The sequence below is a fragment of the Sardina pilchardus genome, chromosome 13, assembly GCF_963854185.1.
Source record: "Sardina pilchardus chromosome 13, fSarPil1.1, whole genome shotgun sequence".
NCBI lineage: Eukaryota > Metazoa > Chordata > Actinopteri > Clupeiformes > Clupeidae > Sardina > Sardina pilchardus.
Window position 1 is genome coordinate 24862185 of NC_085006.1, and position 22247 is coordinate 24884431.

Consider the following 22247-nt stretch of genomic DNA (forward strand, 5'->3'; position numbering starts at 1 on the left):
GGTAGAGCGAATGAGAAATGGAGAGATTGACAGAAGAAAGACAGACAGAAAGAGAGAATGACAGAGAGGCCGAGAGAGAACAAGAGAAGAAAGAGAGCGAGATTGACAGAAGAGGTAGAGAGAATGAGAGATAGAAAGAGATGGAGAGAGAATGAGAGATAGAAAGAGAGACAGAGAGAGAAGGTGAGAAGAAAGAGATGCAGAGATAGAATGAGAGAAGAGAGGTAAACAGACAAAAAGAGAGAGAGAGAGAGAGAGAGAGAGAGAGAGAGAGAGAGAGAGAGAGAGAGAGAGCGCGAGAGAAGAAGAAACGCTGACGGCTCCATTTCACCCTTTAGTTTCCCAGTCTGCACCCCAAGGGCGCGTGGAGGGCGAAGAGCTCCGGCGGGGCCAAGAGAGGCCGCACCTGGCAGCGTTAGCAGAACTGAAACCAAACTTGCTGAGCGAGGACGCCCCGAGAACGAGAACTGAAGCACCGCCTCGTCCCGCCCCAGTCCGCCGCCACAGCTCCTGGCTACGCTTCACGTTTCATGCACTTTGCCCCATCCACTGGATTTTGCACTATGACACAGTTAGTTTCCAAATATAACGCTCACTTGAAAATATCTCCTAATTTACTGAGGCTTGATTGTTGGAGCTCATTATCAAGTGGCCTTGGATGAAAGCCAAATTAATTAATTGATTAATGTACTGCACAGTCATTAATTAAGTCACTGACTATTGTGAGCTGATGAACGAATAACAGCTATCAGTCTGACTGCCCAGATGAGTGGTCAGCCAGGAGGAGAGCTAGCCAAGGGACGGACTTGAACGCGGCGCTCTCGTCCAACGGAGGCGGTCACTTATTAGTGAAGCCCCGCGACAGGAGTTCGAACACGGGCGACCGCGGTGCTAGAACAAGGGCCGCATTCCATCGGCGTCTGGCCGGCCGTTGTCTCCGCTCGTTAAGGTGATTAACCTCTGACCTCTGTCCAGAGCCAGCACCAGGCGGCCTCCCTCTCTTTCCCTCCGCTCTGTCTGGGCGTCCAACAGGGGAAGGTCCTGGGAGGAGGAGTGTGTGTGTGTGTGTGTGTGTGTGTGTGTGTGTGTGTGCATGCAGTTCCAGGAGAAGAGGTCCTACTGGGGGTGGGTTAGACCACACACGCATGCACGTACAGTACGCACACACATACAGACTGGCCTGGGCAGGGGAGGTCATGCACACACACCCGAGTCACACACACACACACAGCACCTGAAACCTGAAAGAACACCATCATGTTTTCTCTGAACCCCCTCTCACCAGCTCAGCCCAGCTCATGTATTCCCACCAAAGAGGTGTGTGAGCTTGCTTTTGCTTGTGTTGGAGGAGAGGTACAGTAATCACCATTAATCTGCCAAGTCAGTCTAGGCCACAGGGTTCCCGGCCTGGCCAGGAGTGACCGCAGGCTGCCCAGTGGGTGGGGAGACCTCCCCTACTGCACGCTCTCCTCTCTGCCGTGTTTGGTCGACGGTGTAGTGATAACGCCGCTAACTGGCTTTGGCCTCGGCCCTCTTTACAGGGGTCTGAAGCGTAATCTGACCAGGGGTCGCGCCAAGGTCAACGCTCTTATCCCTCGACCCCCTCCCCCCTCTCCTCTCCACTCCTCTTGCTGCGGGAAAGACGTGCACATCAGATGATGGGAGTGGACGGATACGATAATGGTCAAACTATTTGGGTGTGTGTGTGAGTGTGAGTAATATGTGCATTTGTTTCAGGATGTGTGTGAGCAGCTTGTGTGAGTTTGAGTGTGTGTATGTGTGTGTGTACAGTATGTGTGTCTGCACGTGTCATGCGCTCATGTGTGCGTTTGCGTGTATGTGTGTCTGCACGTGGGCCTGTGTGGTGCAGGAGTTCAGGAGGTCACCAGTTAACACCACTGAGACCCACCCAGTGTCCACCACGGCTGTAGAAGTGTGGAGTGACCAGCAGTACACAGGATCAGACTCCACTGAGCTGCTTTGGACAAGACTATACTGGCCTGAAGGTCACACTACTGAACTGAAGGACAAGACTATACTGGACTGAAGGACAAGACTATACTGGCCTGAAGGTCACACTACTGAACTGAAGGACAAGACTATACTGGCCTGAAGGACACGACTATACGGGACTGGACAAGACTATACTGGCCTGAAGGACAAGACTATACTGAACTGAAGGACAAGACTATACTGGCCTGAAGGACAAGACTATACTGAACTGAAGGACAAGACTATACTGGACTGAAGGACAAGACTATACTGGACTGGACAAGACTATACTGCCTGAAGGACACGACTATACGGGACTGGACAAGACTATACTGGCCTGAAGGACAAGACCAACACTATACTGGACTGAAGGACAAGACTATACTGGACTGAAGGACAAGACCAACACTATACTGGACTGAAGGACAAGACTACACTGGAATGAAGGACAAGACTATGCAGGACTGGACTAGACTAATCTGGCCTGAAGGACACGACTATACTGGACTGAAGGGTTATCTACTCTGGACGAGTCTATACTGGCCTGAGGGACAATCTGCTGAGCTTTGTGTTGGCTCCTCTCTGCTTCCTCTGAACCAACTCCAACCGACCCCCGTGGCACCATAGTCAGCACAACCAGAGAGTACTACCTCCCAAAACCCACACGGCACTACACACACACACACACACACACACACACAATGGTGATACCCTGACACTCTGTTCTGTTTATATGGCAACGTTTCCCTGAATCAGTCTTGCTCAGTCTTGACACATTGCTGACACGCTGATTGTCCAAACGTGGTGCCGAACGCTATCTCAAATCACAGCTGACCGCGCACGTCCGCTTCAGAGCATCACACAACGTCTGACCATCCTGTCCTGTCTTACACCACCATCAACACTCAGAACAAAAGAGAGAGAGGGAGGGAGAGAAAGAGATGGAGGGAGAGAGAGAGAGAGAGAGAGATGGAGGGAGAGAAAGACAGAGAAAGGAAGAGAGAGAGAGAGAGAGAGAGAGAGAGAGAGAAAGAAAGAGAGAGAGAGTTCACGTTCTACATGGTCAGTGACAGACTGGAGGTCTCTGCCATGAAGTGAGCCGTGCGGCGGCGGCGAAGCTCTTTGACGTGAGTGACCCCGGGGCCCTTGGAGCCTAAATGGGCGGTCATTAAGGCCAATTAGCCTCGGTATCGGGGAAATCGTGGAGCTAAGCTAAGCCTGCCCTTGCCTGAAGGGTAAACACGACTCCAGCGCGCCCAGTGTGGGTGCTCGCTTGACACGTCTCGCTCTCTCTCTGCGTCGGCCATCTTGGGAAGGATTACGGACTTTTCCACGACAACGCCAAACCAAACATTGGATGTTACATCATCTTTCTTTCCACCAACTTTTTTTTTAGCCTTGCACTGATAGATCCAACAGAGTGGAGAAAATGACTACGTTGTATGAATGTACTGTACCATATCTACAATGCATCTGATTACACGATTAAGGCACAAATGAGATGTTTAGAATAGTCTGTAATACTGTATATTAAATATCATACAGTATCACCAGCATCATATCATATCAGCATCACTCTCTCTCTCTCTCTCTCTCTCTCTCTCTCTCTCTCTCTCTCTCTCTCTCTCTCTCTCTCTCTCTCTCTCTCTCTCTCTCACTCTTCCTACTGCAGTCCAGCCCTCTGGTGCAGTTACCCCAACTGACCCCACCTCATGTGACCAGACCAAACTCTGGACATTATTAAAGCCCCCCAACATACTATTAATAGAGCGGATAGTGCTCATCAGTAAAGCTGAACACACACACACACACACACACACACACACACACACACACACACACACACACACACACGCACGGAGGCACACATGTTAATAAAGGAGACTCCACACACTTCCTGCTCAGATAATGGATACAGTGGGAACACTGGGAGGAGATAAGACACAATACAGGAACCCACACTGGGGTCACAAGAATGTGTGTGTGTGCGTGTGTGTGTGTGTATGTGTGTGTGCACGGCACGCGTACATGTGCGTGTGTGTTACCTATAAAAACTGATACACTGCTGGGTGAGAGAGGTGAGCGTATTCTGTTTGAACAGAAAAACAACACACATGAATGGATGTGAGCATGAGAAGAGCATTGTATGTGTGTACTGTATGTGCGTGTGTGTGTGTGTCTGTGTGTGTGTGTTTTATCAGGATGTGGTGGTGTGTGTGCGTGTGTGATCAGGATGGGGCGTTGTGTGTGTGTGTGTGTGTGTGTGTGTGTGTGTGTGTGTGTGCACATGTGATCATTCTCTGTATCATGGCCAACATCCGCCCATTTACGACCTGGACTGAAGGTTTCTTCATCTCTAATACTTCCTGCTGGCGTCACTATCCTGCATGCTACACCCCATCTTCTTTGTGTGAGTGTATGTGTGTGTGTGTGTGTGTGTGTGTGTGTGTGTGTGTGTGTGTGTGTGTGTGTGTACACACTCATGTGTGTTTGTGTAGATGTGTGTGACGTGTGTCTGTGTGTGTGTGTGTGTGTGTGTGTGCGTGTGTGTGTGTGTGTGTGTGTGCGTGTGTGTGCGTGTGTGTGTGTGTGTGTGTGTGTGTGTGTGTGTGTGTGTGTGTGTGTGTGTGTGTGTGTGTGTGTGTGTGTACATTTGTGCGTGTGTGTGTGTGGGGGGATAATTTATGTGTGTTTGTGTAGATGTGTGTGACGTGTGTCTGTGTGACTCACCGATCTCCCTTGACACATTGGAGAGAGATCAGCGCTTGCAAAATAGTGGACTTTACTGTGCAGTGTGTGTGTGTGTGTGTGTGTGTGTGTGTTTTGTCTGTGTATGACAGAGTCTGTTTTTCTATTCTATCTTTTCAAAAGCCAGTATTTACGTATTTTTTTTTCTTCTCCCACTCCTACTCTGCAGTCTCTCTCTCTCTCTCTCTGGGGTAGATGTACTTCAGCTTTTGCACTCACTTGAGGCGTAATTTTATAACTCTCACTTTCACGTCATCCACTTTAACCAAAGTCCTTCTAGGCTTCAGTCCACTCGGCGGCCATATTGCAATGCATTCTGGGCACTTACCGGGCATCTATAAGTATATTTTTTGGGCTTTTATGCCTTTAATGATAGGACAGTTGAGAGAGACAGGAAGTGAGTGGGAGAGAGCGTTGGGGTGGGATCCGGAAAGGACCACGGGGGGCGGGAATCGAACCCGGGTCGCCGGCGTGCGGTGCAGGTGCCCCAGCCAGTCGCGCCACGGCTGGGGCCCTTACCGGGCATCTATTTCGGGGTGAACTGTGAGTGCACAAGGCCTCATGACACCAACCTCACTCCGCTCAATGGTGTTTTTTGCCTCCAACGGCACCTTCCAGGCAGCACAGCCTAAAAGGCACTAAAAGGCAGCCTAAAAGGCACCTTTACCTAGCCTAGAAATCTAGACGCCCCTAGCGGCAGCAAATGTAATTTGGCTGGCGGGGCAGTCTAGGCACGATCCATTGAGGCAGGGAGCTGAGAACCCCCAGCACCAGCGGGCCAATCACAGGGCTTAACATAATGGTGACTGACATGCGACCAGAAGTTGCGACGGTAACGCATCCTGTTATTTGAAAACAAGAAGATGATTCGTTTAGCGTTATCCTATTGCGTGGAGAGGGAAGGTTACGCATCCTGCTGCTACTTTAAAACAAGAAGATGATTCGTTTAGCGTTATCCTATTGCGGGGAGGGAATTTGAAAGACAACTGTTTATCCCACCCCTCCGATTGAGCCCTGTCTACGGTGAGTGTCCAGACCCTACATCTTGATGTGGGTCTGGCTCGTCAGGCTAACCTTTACCCTATTCCTAACCCTAACCCCCTCAACCCTCATCCTACCCCTAAGCTGAGGGGAGTAGTGCCTTGAAGGCAGCGCTGCCTGGAAGGCACCATTGAGGGCAAATAATACCAAAGACCCCTCACTCCAGCGGTGAGATCACAACACATGATTGGTCAAACGACAACTGCCATGTTGACATTACAAAACTAATCCTATCCATTTCTATGGAGACTGTTTTAGTGGGGCGATTCAACTTTCCTAATTAGATAGATTTAGCTATTAAAGCATACTGTATGGCACAAGTAGTTCCACTATTTTCTTAAGAGGAGTTGAATATTGCTCAGCATTATCTCTCTGCTTGCTGACATCTTCTTATCTAATGTATGACTTCAAGACCACTAAACTTTTGATTCCTTTTAATGTTGTCATCAATTCACTCCATTCAACATTCAATTCAATTGTGATTGAATTGTGCCTATTCAGTTAGGAGCGGTGGAAAAATAAATAAATAAATATCATGGCACGTATTACGTAATAATAGCATGTCAAATGCAGAGGCACAGCGTGCACTTTCTGCGGTTTGCCCATGACGCTGATAACGCTACATTCACCAATGTACGTAAATCTAGTCCTCTGAGCCTCCCTCTCTCTCTTCTTCTTCTCTCTCTCTGCCTTTCTTTCATCCAGTTCTGACTAGACGAGGTGAGGGCTGAACCCCCTCTATATCCCTCCCTCTTCCTCTCTTCCTGCCTGCTCTATCTCTCCCCTGCTCTATCTCTCTCTCTCTCCATCTTTACTACCTCCCCCTTTCCTCTACCTCTCTCCCTTAAACCTGCATCTCTCTCTCCCTCCTTCTCTCCCTCCCTCCCTCCCTCCTCTCCCTCCCTCTCTCCCTCTCTCCCTTATGCAGGCAGGGCATGTGAGGACACAGTGGTGCAGACGTTTTGATTTCCAAGCCACCGCCGCCGCCGCTGCTGCTTCACACCCACTCACCCTTTCTTTCCCTCTCCTTCTCTCTCTTTCCCTCTCTCTCTCTCTCTTTCCCTCTCATCCTTCTCTCTCTCCCTTTCTCTTTCATCCTTCTCTCTCTCTCACCCTCTCCTTCTCTGTTTCCTTTCCTCTCCTTCTCTACCTCTCCCTTTCCTGCTCTCCCTCTCTATTTCCCGCTCATCCGTCTCGCTCTCCTTCTCTCTTTCCCTCCGTTTCTCTATCCCTCTCTCCTCATCTGTCTCTCTCTCTATCTGCCAGTCTGCTAATTATTCCTCCGCATATTCTCCCCTCTAATCTATTTGTACCTCACCTCTTTCCCATTCTCCCAACATCAAGCAATACAACACTCCTTCGCTTTCCACACACACACACACACACACACACGCACATGCACACACACACACACACACACACACACACACACACGTACGCCACATACACACGCACATGCACACACACACACACACAAACACACACACAAACACACACACGATAGCAAAACACGGCACGGACCCAGCAAGCGCTGTAATGGTGCCCGTTGCTCTGTTCAGTAGCGCCACACAGACGACAGCTGTGGCCGACAGCCGTCGCACCTGCCAACGACGCAAGCTCCAGGGGCAACGATGGCGGCAGTGTTCCGGGCACTGCCGCCCTGCTCGGTCCCTCTCGCTGCCGTGCCTGGCAACGCCTTCCTGGCATGGCTGGTTTCCAGGGCAACGAACGGCGAGCGAAATATTTTGGCTCGCTAACCATGAGGGGCAGATAAGACGAAGGGGAAAAAGCGAGGGAGGGACGGAGGGAGGGAGGGAGGGAGGGAGGGCAAGAGGAGAAGAGGAGAAGAGGAGAAGAGGAGAAGAGGAAGGTGCGGTTAGAAGGGGCGACGACTGGAGCAAACAAACGAGAGAGAGAGAGAGAAGGAGAGAGAGTGGGCTCTGGTTCTGTCTGCAGCACACTGAACAGAACGGAGGGGGCGGCGGGGAGACGCAGTGCTGTCTGTCAGTCTCTATCACACCTGTTATTACACTGCAGCAGTCCTGTTTTAGGGAAAACGCAAACATTTTGTACAGTTATGCCCCCCCTTTTTTGTCTACTCCCACTCTCCTTCTCTCTCATCCATCTCTCTTTCTCTCTCTCTCTCTAACTCTCTCTCTCTTCTAATCCCCATCTCTCTGCATCCCTCCCTCCCACACTCTCTCTCCTCCTCCACGCTCATCCACACCTCTGCTGTAAAACGGCTCAGCTAGGCCAGCACAGCTCTATTAATCCACTATGATTCAGCACCACACACACACACACACACACACACACACACACACACACACACACACACACACACACACACACACACACACACACACACACACACACACACACACACACACACACACACACACACACACACACACACACACACACACACACACACACACACACACCTGTCTACATGCCTGCTCTTTTCACGTGAGGTGAGCCTTACTTATCAGAAGAGTCTATCAAAACTGTGGCAGGCCAAGAGGCTAAAATAAACACACAGCAGGAAAGTATGTGTGTGTGTGTGTGTGTGTGTGTGTGTGTGTGAGAGAGAGAGAGAGAGAGAGAGAGAGAGAGAGAGAGAGAGAAACAGAAAGCACTGCGAGTGCTATGTGTTCAGTCGAATGGACTCGATTTTCGGTCTTGATCGACTTTATCGCCATTATGCTGAGACCATGAAATTGCCTACGATACTCAGCATCCAACATTTTTCTTAATAATCCAAATCTTGTTTTGCCAATATAGCTATTAGGCCTATGTGTATTTTTGCCTATCATCATAGGTTATTATGATATTAATTAAAAAAAATAAGCGCAATTAATAAATGTCAATACATGTAAATATCTTAATCTGACACACACACACACACACACACACACACACACATAAACACACACACACACACACACACACACACACACAATGTACTCGATAAGAGTCAAGGGACACTCTGGCCTTTGCAGTGCTGAGACAGCGGGTTGTCCCAAGGTGGCTTCAGTCCACCCCCCCACACACACACACTCACACACATACACACACACACACACACACACACACACACACACACACACACATACACACACACACACACACCTTGAGGGTGAGCCGAGGACAGCCAGTGCCACACTCCTGATGCCCTCGATCCTCTCCCACCTGACCAGCATGATGTTGATTCTGGCCCGACTGGCACTCATGCCCACACGCCCCCCCCGCCCCACACACACACACTCGTCCCATGTTTCCCCACGTCAGGGAAACACACACAAATCATCTGACCGAAGGGGGGGGTGGGGGGGCGTGTTACTAAAGCAGGAGTTGCAATTAATTCAGCGACTGGCTGTCCGAACACCCCAGGCAAAAATGGCAGAAACCTCTAAGTTGAAATGGTTTTAAGAATCACACCTTAATACAGAATCAGGAACAACATGAGCTCATGCCTAAAGTTATGGTTAATTTTGTTGTGCTTTTCACTGAGCTGGACTTCTGCCATTACTCCATACCACTGCCCGACAAACCACATCAACAGCTCAGGACCAGCGGTTTTATATGGACGTAAAGCAATCGCAGGAGATGTGCATCCAGACAGCTGCTAAAACCCTGAGTCTTGAACTAGGATCAGGCTTTACGGTGCACAACACTTTATCCCAACAGGTTTAACACCCAGTCCTGAACCACAGAGTCAGTTTGTAACTCATACTAGATACCCTGACAGTTTAAAACAAGGAGCATTAAGCTCAGTGTCAGTATTTGTCTCATGCTGAACCTCCAGACCGTTTTGAAAAACAAATCTTGAACCGGAGGAGCTTGTATCCAGTAATTTCCTTTGTATTAACCACATTGTGTATAAGCCACAGGACAGTGTTTTATGCCAATTAAAATAAATACATCCACATGTGCATGTTATATGTGATGTAGCAGCCTGTTTGAAGTAATCTTAATTTTACATTAATATCATATAAACTGTCCCTGTGTATTAACCTCATTTTTATTTGCAAAAACAATGTACAGTATAAGCAGCGGCTAATAGTTGGGAAATTAGGGTAACCCACACCGGACAAGGCCAGAGACAGGTTTTGGAACTGACCTCCGACCTGTACTAGCTAACGCGTCCAAACCCACACCACTTGACATCATCACCTGACTATCTGTCCTCTTGACAGAATTCCAACGCCGGTCTGGATGAGGGCGCACAGAGCGAAAACATAATCCTGCGTCGCTCATTGGCTCAGAAGACGCTCGGTGAATGCGGGCTTAGAGTAATCTCTTGCCAAGATCTGAACCTGCAGCTGGGGAGTAGAGGAGCCAGTTCGGTCCACTCTGCGTGCGTTGGTTCAGACTGTGGCCAGACGCTGGACAGTGGGGTGGGGGGGGGGGGGAGTGGACAACACAGTGATCGCTATGGTATGAGCTCTACAGAAGGCACTGGGAGACCATTGGGCCTAAGGGATGGTGACCTTGGTGGAATGAAGGTCAACAGTGACCAGTGGGGTGGTGGGGTGGTGGGGTGTATGGCAGGGTGGGATGGACCAACTCATAAACAACACAGTGCAGTGCTGGTGAAGGAGAAACACTGGGGCGCTGAGGCTGCAGCCAGAAGATTCACAATAAAACACACACATACACACACACACACACACACACACACACACTATGGCTGATTGAATCAATATTGAAATCACAATTGTTAAATACAACTACTTTTTGGAAACATCATCCATTTTCCAAACTTAAAAGAAATAAGCAGTACCTAAATGGGAGCATCATTCCTAGTTGATAACTAATTGATGAATTTCATTAATTGCACCCCTCCCCTAACACAGAGGCACACACATAAACTCTCTCTCTCTCATACACACACACACACACACACACACACACACATCACATCACCTCGCCAAACCAGCTGCAAGAATGCATTGTTTATGTACGGGTGCGAGATCAAGATCGGAAAGACTTGTCTGCCTTCAAAGGCAGCAGAGACACTGATGGCCGATGCAGATACTCACAGAGAGAGAGAGAGAGAACGAGAGAGAGGGAAAGAGAGGGAGAGAGGGAGAGAGAGAGAGAGAGAGAGAGAGAGAGAGAGAGAGAGAGAAAGAACTTTCACTTCTGAACACCATGGAACCAGTACAAGAGTACATAATGTGTGTGTGTGTGTGTGTGTGTGTGTGTGTGTGTGTGTAAAGGGGGGGCATGCACAGACTAAGCTATGCCTGATGCCCACAGCACAAAGGCTACTCAGTGTACCCTGCTCAGCGTGGCATGGTGTGCCCGTGGTCTATCAGATGGGTACAGCGTGCATACCATGCCCCTAGACCGCCGCCCCTCTGTGCTGTGGGCATGATACGGACAGAGACCGGCAGACACAACTGAGTGGCTCAGGCTGGCACTGCCCATTGTCACTTCTCATTGCATAACCAAACCCAACACAGAGGCTGAGTCTTATATGCAGCTACACACAGGGTGGCATGTTTGTTGTGCCCCATGAACCCTCTATGGGACATTATTATCACCACGGTTCATCAAGGATCCCAAAACTCGCCCACTCTCCAGCCATTTGTGCTGGATAATCGATCACAGACGCGGAGATATCCGAGGGTTCCACTTTCTAATGTATTAATAGTCTGAAGTTACCAGAAAGAATAACGTTATTTCCCAACTATTAGTCGCAGCTTATACATTGATTTGGCAAAATTTCTTAATACACGGCCGGGGTAAGTTAATATGGCACTGATATGATTGTGTGTCTTTTGACTCACAACAAAACACTGTCCTGCAGCTTAAATACACAATGCGGCTAATACACAGGTAATTACTGTAGCAGACACTTTTATCCATAACGACACAGACTCTCAACGGCAGGTTTGATAATCAAATCCCTGTTTACCGATTGTCTGTCAATAACATGTTGTGTATCCATAGTATGTTGTCATAAGGCTTTTGTTGAGTAGGTGATTTGGGAACAGCACAGGGAGCCATGGTATTTGCCATGTGTGTGGTTTGATGTTGCTGTGGGACTATGTGATGAGTTCTGTTGAGTCATTGCGCAAGCGTGCAAATACACACGTACACACACACACACACATACACACACACACACACACACACACACACACACATCCAGTGCCAAAGTGGAGTTGTGCAATTTCAGACACTTGTATAACAGTGTGTAGCATCTCAGCAATATAACCCCACTGCTCTTTATGAAAAAAAGGGGGTTATTCAATTTCAGTTTCACAAACAGTATTCTAACAGAAGCCTCTGAGAAGAACACCTGAAAGTTCTAGAATGAAGTCTGAGCCACGCCTGACTCAACATCTATTGCTTACTGGGGGGGTCGCTGTTAAGGTACACAGTGAAGGCCCCCGGACCGGTCACTCTCACCCTATAGCAGGTCACATCTCAACACTTCAGGCTCTGAGCTGGCCTATGAAGACAGGTGGCATATTAGAAAGGGTCCTAAAGTCACATTCACTGGTGAATCTCTCTCTCTCTCTCTCTGTGTCTCTGTGTCTCTCTCTCTCTCTCTCTCTCCGATCTGATCCAGATGTGTGTCCACCTTGCTGCACATACTGTATATCAATTTAATCAACTATGTCATTAATATAACGATAAGATAAAGTCTTATCATGGGAAGAAATTCCACTGGGGCATATCAGTAACAATACGCTGTAGCCCATCTCTACTATTCAATCTGCCTTCCTATTTACAACTACCCTTGGCCCTGACCAGTCCAAGATCCCACACACCACTGAGCTTCTGTGTGGAAACCGCTCCAAGAAAGGATCACTGTTCCGCCTCTTGGTCTCCCTCATTTACAGCTATCTGGCCCAGATCTGGCAAATCAATGTCAGGCCAAAGTCAGACCTAACGAGCTCACAGTGTGGCATTACATTTACACCTATGAGGGTGAACTGTCGTGTTTGTGTGCGGAGCTCGGAGCTCGGAGCTCGGAGCTGTCGCCTCACCTTGGTGCGTCCGTTGATGACGTAGTCTCCCAGCTGCCCGTTGGCGGCGCTGTGCATGACGGCCTCGTCGATGTGCGCCATGAGCGCCCCGATGGCCTCGCAGCCCGGCTCGCGGCCCTCCACCCAGGCGATCTGGTCGCCGCGGATACTGCGCGAGGGGATGCCCCGCTGGCTGACCAGCTGGCCGCCGCGGAAGCGCCCGCTGCGGTTGAGGCCCTCCACCTCGTCGAGCACGCGCTCGCCCAGCCGCGCGCCCAGGAAACGGTCCTTCACGCAGATGCCGTAGTGCTTCATGCACGGCACGATGTACTGGGCCACCTGCTCCGCCGACCACGCCGAGCCAGAGCCAGAGCCCGAGCCCGAGCCCGCCAGCAGCGCCGAGGGGATGGAGGGGGCCTCGGGTGGGGAGGGCTGCCCAGGGAGAGCACTCAAGGCTGGGCTGAGTCCGTGGAGGAAGCCCTGGTGGTGGTTGTGGTTGTGGTTGAGGTTGTGGTTGGGGTAGGGGTGGTGGCTGTAGTTGTGGTGGTGGAGTCTGTTGACGGCGGGGGGCGATGTCGCCGCTGGGTTGCTGCACTGGTTGAACGTGCTGCTGGCGGCCAGCGGGGCTACGGTCCGCGTACTCCGGACGGTGGCGGCCGCCGCGGGATCTGCCTTGCACTCGCCCCCCTCCAGTTTTCTCCTCTTGCACTCGGCGGGGAAATAATTGTCCAGGTTGAGAGGGTTTCCTGGGCCCCCCACTGGGCCTAGTCCGACCCCTCCCACCAGCGCCCCCAGCCCCATGTCCCGGTTCTCCCCGTCCCTGCGCCTTTGATGCTGGGCCTGGCGGGCTCGCATGTCGCCGTTTGCCCGTTTCAGCAAAGACTGTGGCGTTCGTTCCCCTCCACTCTCCGGCAGTCGGGGTCTGCTGGGGGGGTGCGCGGGGCCAGCGGGGGTCTCCGTTAGCCCTTCTAGCTGCGTGAAGCCGCTGGGTGTCTGGGCCAGCAGGTCACTGCAGTTACCTTCGTCGGTGGCCGACGGAGACACGACCTCTCCATTGTACGAGGGCAAACCAGTTTTCGTCTCCCTCTTTAACACTGAGATTCCAGGAACGTCGGTTTTAGACGCCAGTCCTGCCAGCAATTCCGCGGCCGTGGAGCTCCTGGACTGCGAGGCACAGAAAGCGTTAAGTCCCATTCTCGCTGCCGCATGTGGCTCCGACGAGCTTGGTGTGAGTCTTTCTTGTGCGAGGCAAACACTGTTGGGTCCGTGAGTAGAGCTTGTGTTTAAAAGGTCCGTTTGTCCCAAGCCCTCCATGTCATATCGTCTACTCCTGGATGCGCACGTAGCTCACGTCCTTCCCTCATGTTCCACCCGAGCCTCCACGCGACAGCGGGAGAGCTGCTCTACTGGCGGCGCTGTGTTCGCGGACGGAGCGCGCAGAATTTGAAAGTTTCATGTCGAAAAAATCTCCGTGTCTTTTCTGTTGATGATTTAAAGTCTCTCTGCGGTACATCATCTGCTATGGAAATAAAGATTTCATACGAATAAAATCACATTCGCTGAACTAAGACGTTACAATGTAAACAGTCATGGAATCAGCTGCTTCATCCAAGACCGCGATCATAAAAATCCAACAACTCTTCAATTGAATGCTGTTAAATGTAACAGATATAAGGCCATTTGAATGTTTCACTACAACAATACAAAGGCATGTTAACTACATAATTTAGAATTGGGCTATCTGAGCTATCATAATGCAGTGTACGCTTGTCTGACAACCTGATCTGGACCACAGCCTAGGAAAAAAACGTGCTGTTGTAAAGTCCGAGAATCACTCGCTCGGCACACTTTGAAAGTCACAGGCAATGGACATTGACCCAGTCAATAACATGTATGGTAGGCTACATAGGTCATTCAGACGTCAGTTTAAATGAGATGACAGGGGAAAGGATTAGTGCATTCTGAATTTAGATCATCAGCGAAGGATGAAACGAACTTGGCGAAATGACACTTTCCATCGTAGCCCACCACAAAATAAAGCAGCTGCGCATATTCAATATAAGATTAATAAATTAAACTCAAACAATGTTCTTATTCAGTTGGTAGCCTACATTCCTGTCACAGCCTGTATCTTAAACATAATGCCCTGTCACTAACTTTAAGACCAAAAATAGCTCCTTAAAAGGTCGCTTACGCAAGGTAAGCTATGTCCATGCTTGGGGATAAAACCCCCACATAACATTTGTGACAGTTACAATAATCGCATACTATGTATGTAGCCCACAGAAACCAAACCTGCCACCGTGGAACCCCTGCTTACACTATGTTATAACTTAAATATCCGTCCCACTTTCCGTTGCCTAGGCTATTTCTCCACTGATCATACCCTATTGTATCAGTCATTTAACATTTCACGCATAGAAAAATGAATGGAATGGAATTGCGTAGAACTGTAAAAGACTTGGTTGCTCTCACCTTATTACAGACACTGTGGGTGATCGGTTCAAAGCCCGAGAATGTCTGATTTCCGGGATTTTCTCGTTCGTGGTCTGCCCGTCCTCATCACTATATAAAATACTCCGATCAGCAGCTCCGACGCAGCGATCATTCCCGCGAGTGGGGAGACTGCGGGGACCACCGTGGTCTGGCAGGTCCCACCCTGTGTGCTATAAGTGCAGTAATAGTTTGCATCTGGTGTTACGATTCACGTCCCTGCCTTGCATCTCTCTCCCGCCCTCCTCTTCTCTCTCTCGGGGCTGGGGCGCTCTCCATGAACGGCTCTGTCAGTTACACGTGCGCACACACGCATCACGTGACACCGAGATGCTACAATAACAACAGAGGCGACTGTAGCGTAATGTAGATTTCATATAGCATATTTTGGATACATTGTAAATATAGGCTACAGACCACAGCGATTGAAGAAGAAAGAGTCGGTTATATCCATTTCTTTAACAGTCTGTAATGAACACAATGTTGAAGTCTAGGCCTAACAGTGCATGTAAGGCAAAACCATTTTGCTGAACATCGGCCATGTCCAGCAACATGTTTTAGACCGTGGGACAGACATAATTTAGTGCACTGTAAATCTGCCGGGAACAATCCAGATCGGGGGTGGATTACCACATCACTTGGTAGGATTAATGTAGACGCGAGGCCTCTGCCTGTTCCATACACGCTACATGCATCGGCCTTTATTCGCGCTAAATAGGAAGAGACAGCTACTATGGCGGAGGTCACTGAACCTAGAAAAAACAACCTCAAATCTCATATAGGCCACACAGAGCACAAATTAAAAGACAGGGGACTGAACTCGTTCACTTTAGAACTCATAGAGGTTTTTGTTTTTTTTACTTTGGGTAGCCAAGTGACAGCAAATCAGCATTAGGTATTGGGTTTGTTTCAATGGTCATTGTAAATAATAGTACAAATTCATCATTTTCAATTCATTCACCCTGAATGCTTTCTCAGTAAGAGAAAAGACTTCTGTTTCAGTATAGGCTACAGATGTTTTTCAGAAGTTGTGAGACTCAAGATCTCTAAAACTGTAAATTGAGGCAGAGATGTAAAATAGTCTGACAGAGGTCTAATGGCATATTTGCCTTTATTTTTAGGGGATAGTGCACAACCTATCTTATCCCGTGAGCAATGCCAATGTACTGAAAAGCTCTCAGAATGCCTTAGTCTGCCCAGACTGCAAGAAATGCTGGCACTTCTTTCTGTCTATTACATTCACTGCCAGGTCTGTAACATAACTGTGATACAACATGTGAGTAACACAACATGTGAGTAACATAACTGTGATACAACATGTCTGCTTACGTGTTGAGCTTTGATTTAAAGTCCTTAGGCCCGGCACTAGAACAGGAGCAGAGGTGGTGTTGCCGCCTACTTGCACACTTAAAATACTTAGTTTAAGTATATTGTATATAGTGCAGATATTGGGACAACACTAACCATCAAAAAGTGGGCATAATGCAAGTAAGCGCTCAGTGCACTAGCAGTGTACTGACGTGACGTGACGGAAGTATGAGATTTGAGATGCAGCCTCAGATTGCAGATGGGTGGCTGCAAGACATTTCTGTCTAGTCAAGATGGAGGCAGCACCAATGGGAGAATACGAATAGTATTGATATATTGGTATATTCACCACCACAATAATGATTGGTTAGTATTGATGAACACGATGAACTAGCTCATAGGACCTTACAGTACATGTGAGGTAGAGCCAGTAGAGTAGGTAGACGAGGATGAAAATGGTATCATATTTCCAGCCCCACATGAAGATATTTGTGAGGTGTGTGTGTGTGTGTGTGTGTCCGTGTGCTTGTGCGTGTGTGTGTGTGTGAGTGAGTAAGTTAGTGAGTGAGTGTCTGAATGAGGGTGTGAGTGTGTATGTATATGTGTTTGTGTGTGTGTGAGTGTGTGTGTGTGTGTGTGTGTGTGTGTGTGTGTGTGTGTGTGTGTGTGTGTGTGTGTCTGCTCACCCAGGAAGTCCCTGTGGCTTGGCACAGTGGCCATGCTGACTCAGCCTCCATCAGATCTGAACTGAGAATAACTTCCTGCCCCCCCACTCCCACCAAATCTGTTTTCAAACAAATCCCATTCACACACACACACACACACACACACACACACACAAACACACACACACACACACACACACATACCCATTTGAAATGTATTTTTAAATTACCTCAAGGTCTCCAAAGACGTTGAGAGGGAGTTTAACACAACATAGGCCCACATTCTGCACAGCATATCAGTTAACTATTGTTACATAAGCCTAAATTAAACATAAATTTAGATGTTGAGAGTTTATTCCAGAGACCTATGCAAATGTAGCCTTGCCTATATCTAGTCAAATTTTAATATCATACATTTTTGCTATCTGCTATTGGCAAGGCCTTAAAACTATGTGATACAGTTATCTGTACCAATCATTTTCAACCAGTTATTCAAGTATGCATTGATCAGTCCAAGAAATAATATCTTATATAATTGAAAGCCAAAAAAGCCAAATTGTGCTAGAATTTCAAAATAATGTAGACTGATTGTAAATAGCTCTCCTCATATGAAGCCGCATGACAAAATAGGTCCAAAAATATATATATAAAAAATAAATAACTGTATAACTGTATAACTATATATATATATATATATATATATATATATATATATATATATATATATATATATATATATATATATAAGGTAATGAAAGTCGAATGTGTTAATAATGCTTTAAAAAAAATATATATATTATTATTATTATTTTTTTTTTTTTTTTTAAAGCATTATTAACACATTGGACTTTCATTAAGTTATTCGTCGCCAATCGGTGAAATGCTTGCTGCGGTCATGCACCAGCTTCTTCTGCTCATTGCATGGGCAGAACAATATCCAAGTCGATCGACAGTTGTCGGCATTTAAGCCTAGGCCTTGTCGGCTATGACAAAAACTACTGTTTTCTTTATCTTGTTCAACATAACTTGCGTAAAGTCATAGGGACATGCATGAGGATCGTGCAGAGAAGGAATGAGGCGAACAATGGCCGTGAATGGTGGCGTTAGTCACACACCTGTAGTCTGCCTTCAACTTCCCGACGCATGCAGCGACTTTCCTGCTTCCAACTGCTCAACAGCTGCGGTCCTCCATAAATATTTTGGTCAGTAAATATGAATAGCCTACTATAATTATATAGTTCTACATATTTACGGCTAAATAAAGTTGGTGCGTTAACATTGATGTAGCCTAGCTTTTCAAGAGGGTACCCAAAGCCAAAAAATGTAGCCTAAATGTAGGCCTATTAGGCTACCAAATTCTGGTGATTTTATTGCACTTTGGCTTACGGCCGTTGTTTGGAGGAAACTTTTCATGTTGTTTATGGCACGATAACAGTCTAGCCAATGTGTTGTTTGTCCGCTGTACGACCTTTCAAACCTGACCGATTTGTCTGGTCAGAGAAAAACAGTTGCTAACGCCAAGGTCAGCGAACTCCGAGCAGCTGGGTTGAAATTCCCCGGCATCATCCACCACGAAGAGTGTGGTTCTGCACGTAGCCTGCTGTCACTCTCTCGCCTTCTCTATCTCTCTCTATCTCTTTCTCCCTCTTCTTACAGTAGGCAGGACTAGAGGTCCATACAAACTTTACTCTAATCGTTTGCAGGTGTTGTTTCATTAGAGCATGCATATCATGTTTATTTGAGAAATAATAATAATAAAAAAGATGAATGCAGATAGGATAGGCTCTGATAAGTGATGGGCATAGCCAGCTATTTTCGGGCACCTCAATGGGTCATGCCACTCACATGACGGTTATTTATAGACCATGGTGGGCACACTGTTTTCACTCTGGAACAGCATGCAGCATATCTCTCTCTCTCTCTTGAGTGTGTGTGTGCGTGTGTGTGTGTGTGTGTGTGTGAGAAAGTGAGAGAGGTATTTCCCAAAACCCTTATTTTGTCTGTGCCACCCCCACCCCTGTCCTTTTTGTATGTGCACGTGTTTGTCCTGTGTGTGAGTGATAATGTGTGTTCCTGTGTGTGTGTGCATGCATGTGTGTGTGTGTGTGTGTGTGCGTGCGTGCGTGTGCGTGTTCCTGTCTTTGTGGGTGTGTGCGTGTGTGTGTATGCGTGTTCCTGTGTGTGTGTGTGTGTGTGTGTGTGTGTGTGTGTGTGTGTGCGTGTGCGTGTGCGTGTGTGCGTAGGGAGAGTTATGTGCAGCATGTTGCTCTAAGTGTGTGTAAAGGGGAGGTTATCATTGTTGTGGTTAATTGTTGTTATCAATGGCAGGAAGAGGAGAAGATGGCTGAGTCTCCTCTCCACACATGTCTGGCTCTCCACAACGATGTCTCTTAGTACTGTAGAGGTATGCACACACACACACACACACACACACACACACACACACACACACACACACACACACAATCACACATACAGTAGGCTACACTCATACGGCCCCCTCCCCCCCCAAAAAAAACACCCACACAAGTGGATGTGTGTAGACACACACACACACACACACACACACACACACACACACCACACACACACACACACACACACACACACACACACACACACACACACACACACACACACACACACACACACACACACACACAATTACTTACAAATACAGACACATGCCATACATGAACATATCCATAAACTCATACACTCCTGTACCCCTTTCGACACACACTTTTAAAAAGTGATTGTTGCATATGTTAATTGCATCTCTGTAATCTTCACTATTCATTAATATTCCTGAATCCTTATGGTGAACAATGTACAGGCTTATCATATGTTTTGGCAGTGCAAAATACTGCCATCTGCTGGTTAGATATGGCATGTCAACATTCTGGAAGAAATCACATAATCAGACCATTTTGAAATTAAACATTTAATTTTGCACAAAGGAAGAGGCACACTGGCATAACAGATCATATGATTATGCACATAATAGCATCAGATTAAGGCAAACATCTTGGGAGTCATTTCAATCCACATGTCCCAGTACAATTGCGCTATTTAGTGCTGTCTATTCCAGTGCATTACAATGGAAAGCTCATTGTAATGTAAAATTGAGCTAACATCCAATAATGTTTTATCTCTTAGTAACAGTTATTGCATTAAGGCTCTGTGTGAGATGTAGCTACCAGATAGTTAGGGCACAGCTTGTAAAAAGTGAGTTATTGAAGCTTGGGTGTATGATATCTGTCAGATGTATTGCTGAGGGTTCAAACAAGTGTAAGGTTGACTGTGACATTGTTTGGATGAGAAATACTGGATATTACAAAACAGAATACAAAAATAGAAATAACGCCAAACACATCATGCAAAATAACTGTCTTGTAGACATTAGCATTTTTTTATAACCATTAGTCACTCGGAGGAAGGTGATGTCAGTTTCAGTAGCAATAAAATATAGCAGCTGATAATGAACAAGATTAAAAAGTTGCTGGAGTGCTAAAGGCCATTAGGTTTTCGTAGTTAAGCAGGTGGACCCCTGGAGTGTGTTGAAGTGTGCTTGTTGGTCTGCTGTCGACTAGCTATTTCCGACATCGCTGGATCTGCTGTCGACGACACCTGAGCTTGTTGGTTTGCTGTTTCTGACATTGTTCATTTCAGTGTTGGTTTTGCGGTTGGTTCCTCTGTTGAAGGAACCTGTGAGCATGTTGATTTGAGCTTGTTGGTCCACTTGTTGGTTCCGATGTTGGATCTGCTGTTGGCAGACTCCTTGAGCATGTTGAGGTGAACTTGTTGGTTTGTTGTTTCTGACTTTGTTGGTTCCTCTGTGGCCAGACTCCTTGAGCATGTTGAGGTAAGTAAGGTCCACTCTTTCCGTCATCGTTGATTCAGGTGTTGGTTCTGCTGTTGATGGAGCCCTTGAGCATGTTGAGGTGGGTTTGATGGTCCGCCCTTTTCGACCTTGGTTCTGCTGTTGATGAACCCCCTGAGTATGTTGAGGTGAACCTGTTGGGATGCCGGACCATGTGGATATGTTGAGGTGCTCTTGTTGGTTCACTGTTTCTGACGTCGGTTTCCCTGTTGATTCCGCTGTTGATAGAGATCATGAGCTTGTTGATTTGAGCTTGTTGGTCCACTGTTTCCGACGTTGTTGATTCCACTGTTGATTCCGCTGGTGATAGAGAGCATGAGTTTGTTGATTTGAGCTTGTTGATCCGCTGTTTCTGTCATTGTTGGTTCTGCTTTTGGTTCCGCTGTTGACGGACCCCTTGAGCATGTTGAGGTGAGGTTGTTGAGGTTGGTGGTCTGCCCTTTTTGAAGTTGGATCTGCTGCTGGCAGACCCCCTGAGGCTTTTGAGGTTAACTTTTTTGTTTCCGCGTTTCCGACGTTGTTGGTTCATCTGTGGCCTGAGTGTCTTGAGGTGAGCTTATTAATCCACCGTCTCTGGTGTTGTTGGTTCCACTGTTGGTTCCACTGTTGCTGGACCATGCAAAATGTGTTGATGTGAAGTTGTTGGTCCACTGTTTCTGATGTTGATGAGGTTTCGCTGTTCCTCTGTTGACAGAGCGCATGAGCTTGTTGATTTGTGGTCTTTGGTCCACTGATTCAATCGATGTTGGTTCTGCTGTTGACGAAGCCCATGAGTGTGTTGATTTGAGCTTATTGATCCACTGTTTCCATCATTTTTGGTTCCTCTGTTGACGAATCCCTTGAACGTGTTGAGGTGAGTTTTGTTGGTCTGCCCTTTTCGACATTGGTCCTGCTTTTGGCAGACCCCCTGTGTCTTTTGAGGTGAACTTGTTGTTTTGTTGTTTCCAGCGTTGTTGGTTTTTCTTTGGACCTGAGTGTGTTGAGGTGAACAGGATTAGCAGGATTGCAACAACACATCATCGGTATAGGGTAAAACGGTAACACTTTACTTGAGGTGTGAGTTCATGACACATTCATAGCAGCTGTCATAAACTGCACATAAAGCACTCATGACTGTTTCATGACTTGGCT

General features: G+C 47.5%; 1 protein-coding gene across 3 annotated transcripts in view; it reads right to left on the reverse strand.

The window, feature by feature from the left end:
- Positions 1–15505, reverse strand: part of egln2 (egl-9 family hypoxia-inducible factor 2) — a 25859-nt gene extending 10354 nt beyond the window's left edge. Inside the window, exons 1-2 of one of the 3 annotated variants that reach the window (XM_062552177.1) lie at positions 15243–15505; positions 12789–14283 (exon numbers count right to left, since the gene is read on the reverse strand). In XM_062552177.1, coding sequence (XP_062408161.1) covers positions 12789–14081 — 1293 coding nt within the window. In that variant the 5' untranslated portion in view covers positions 14082–14283; positions 15243–15505. Of the gene's footprint in view, positions 1–12788; positions 14587–15242 lie in introns of those variants that run through there. The other 2 variants (XM_062552175.1, XM_062552176.1) reach the window with 2 other exon arrangements.
- Positions 15506–22247: the final 6742 nt, after the last annotated feature.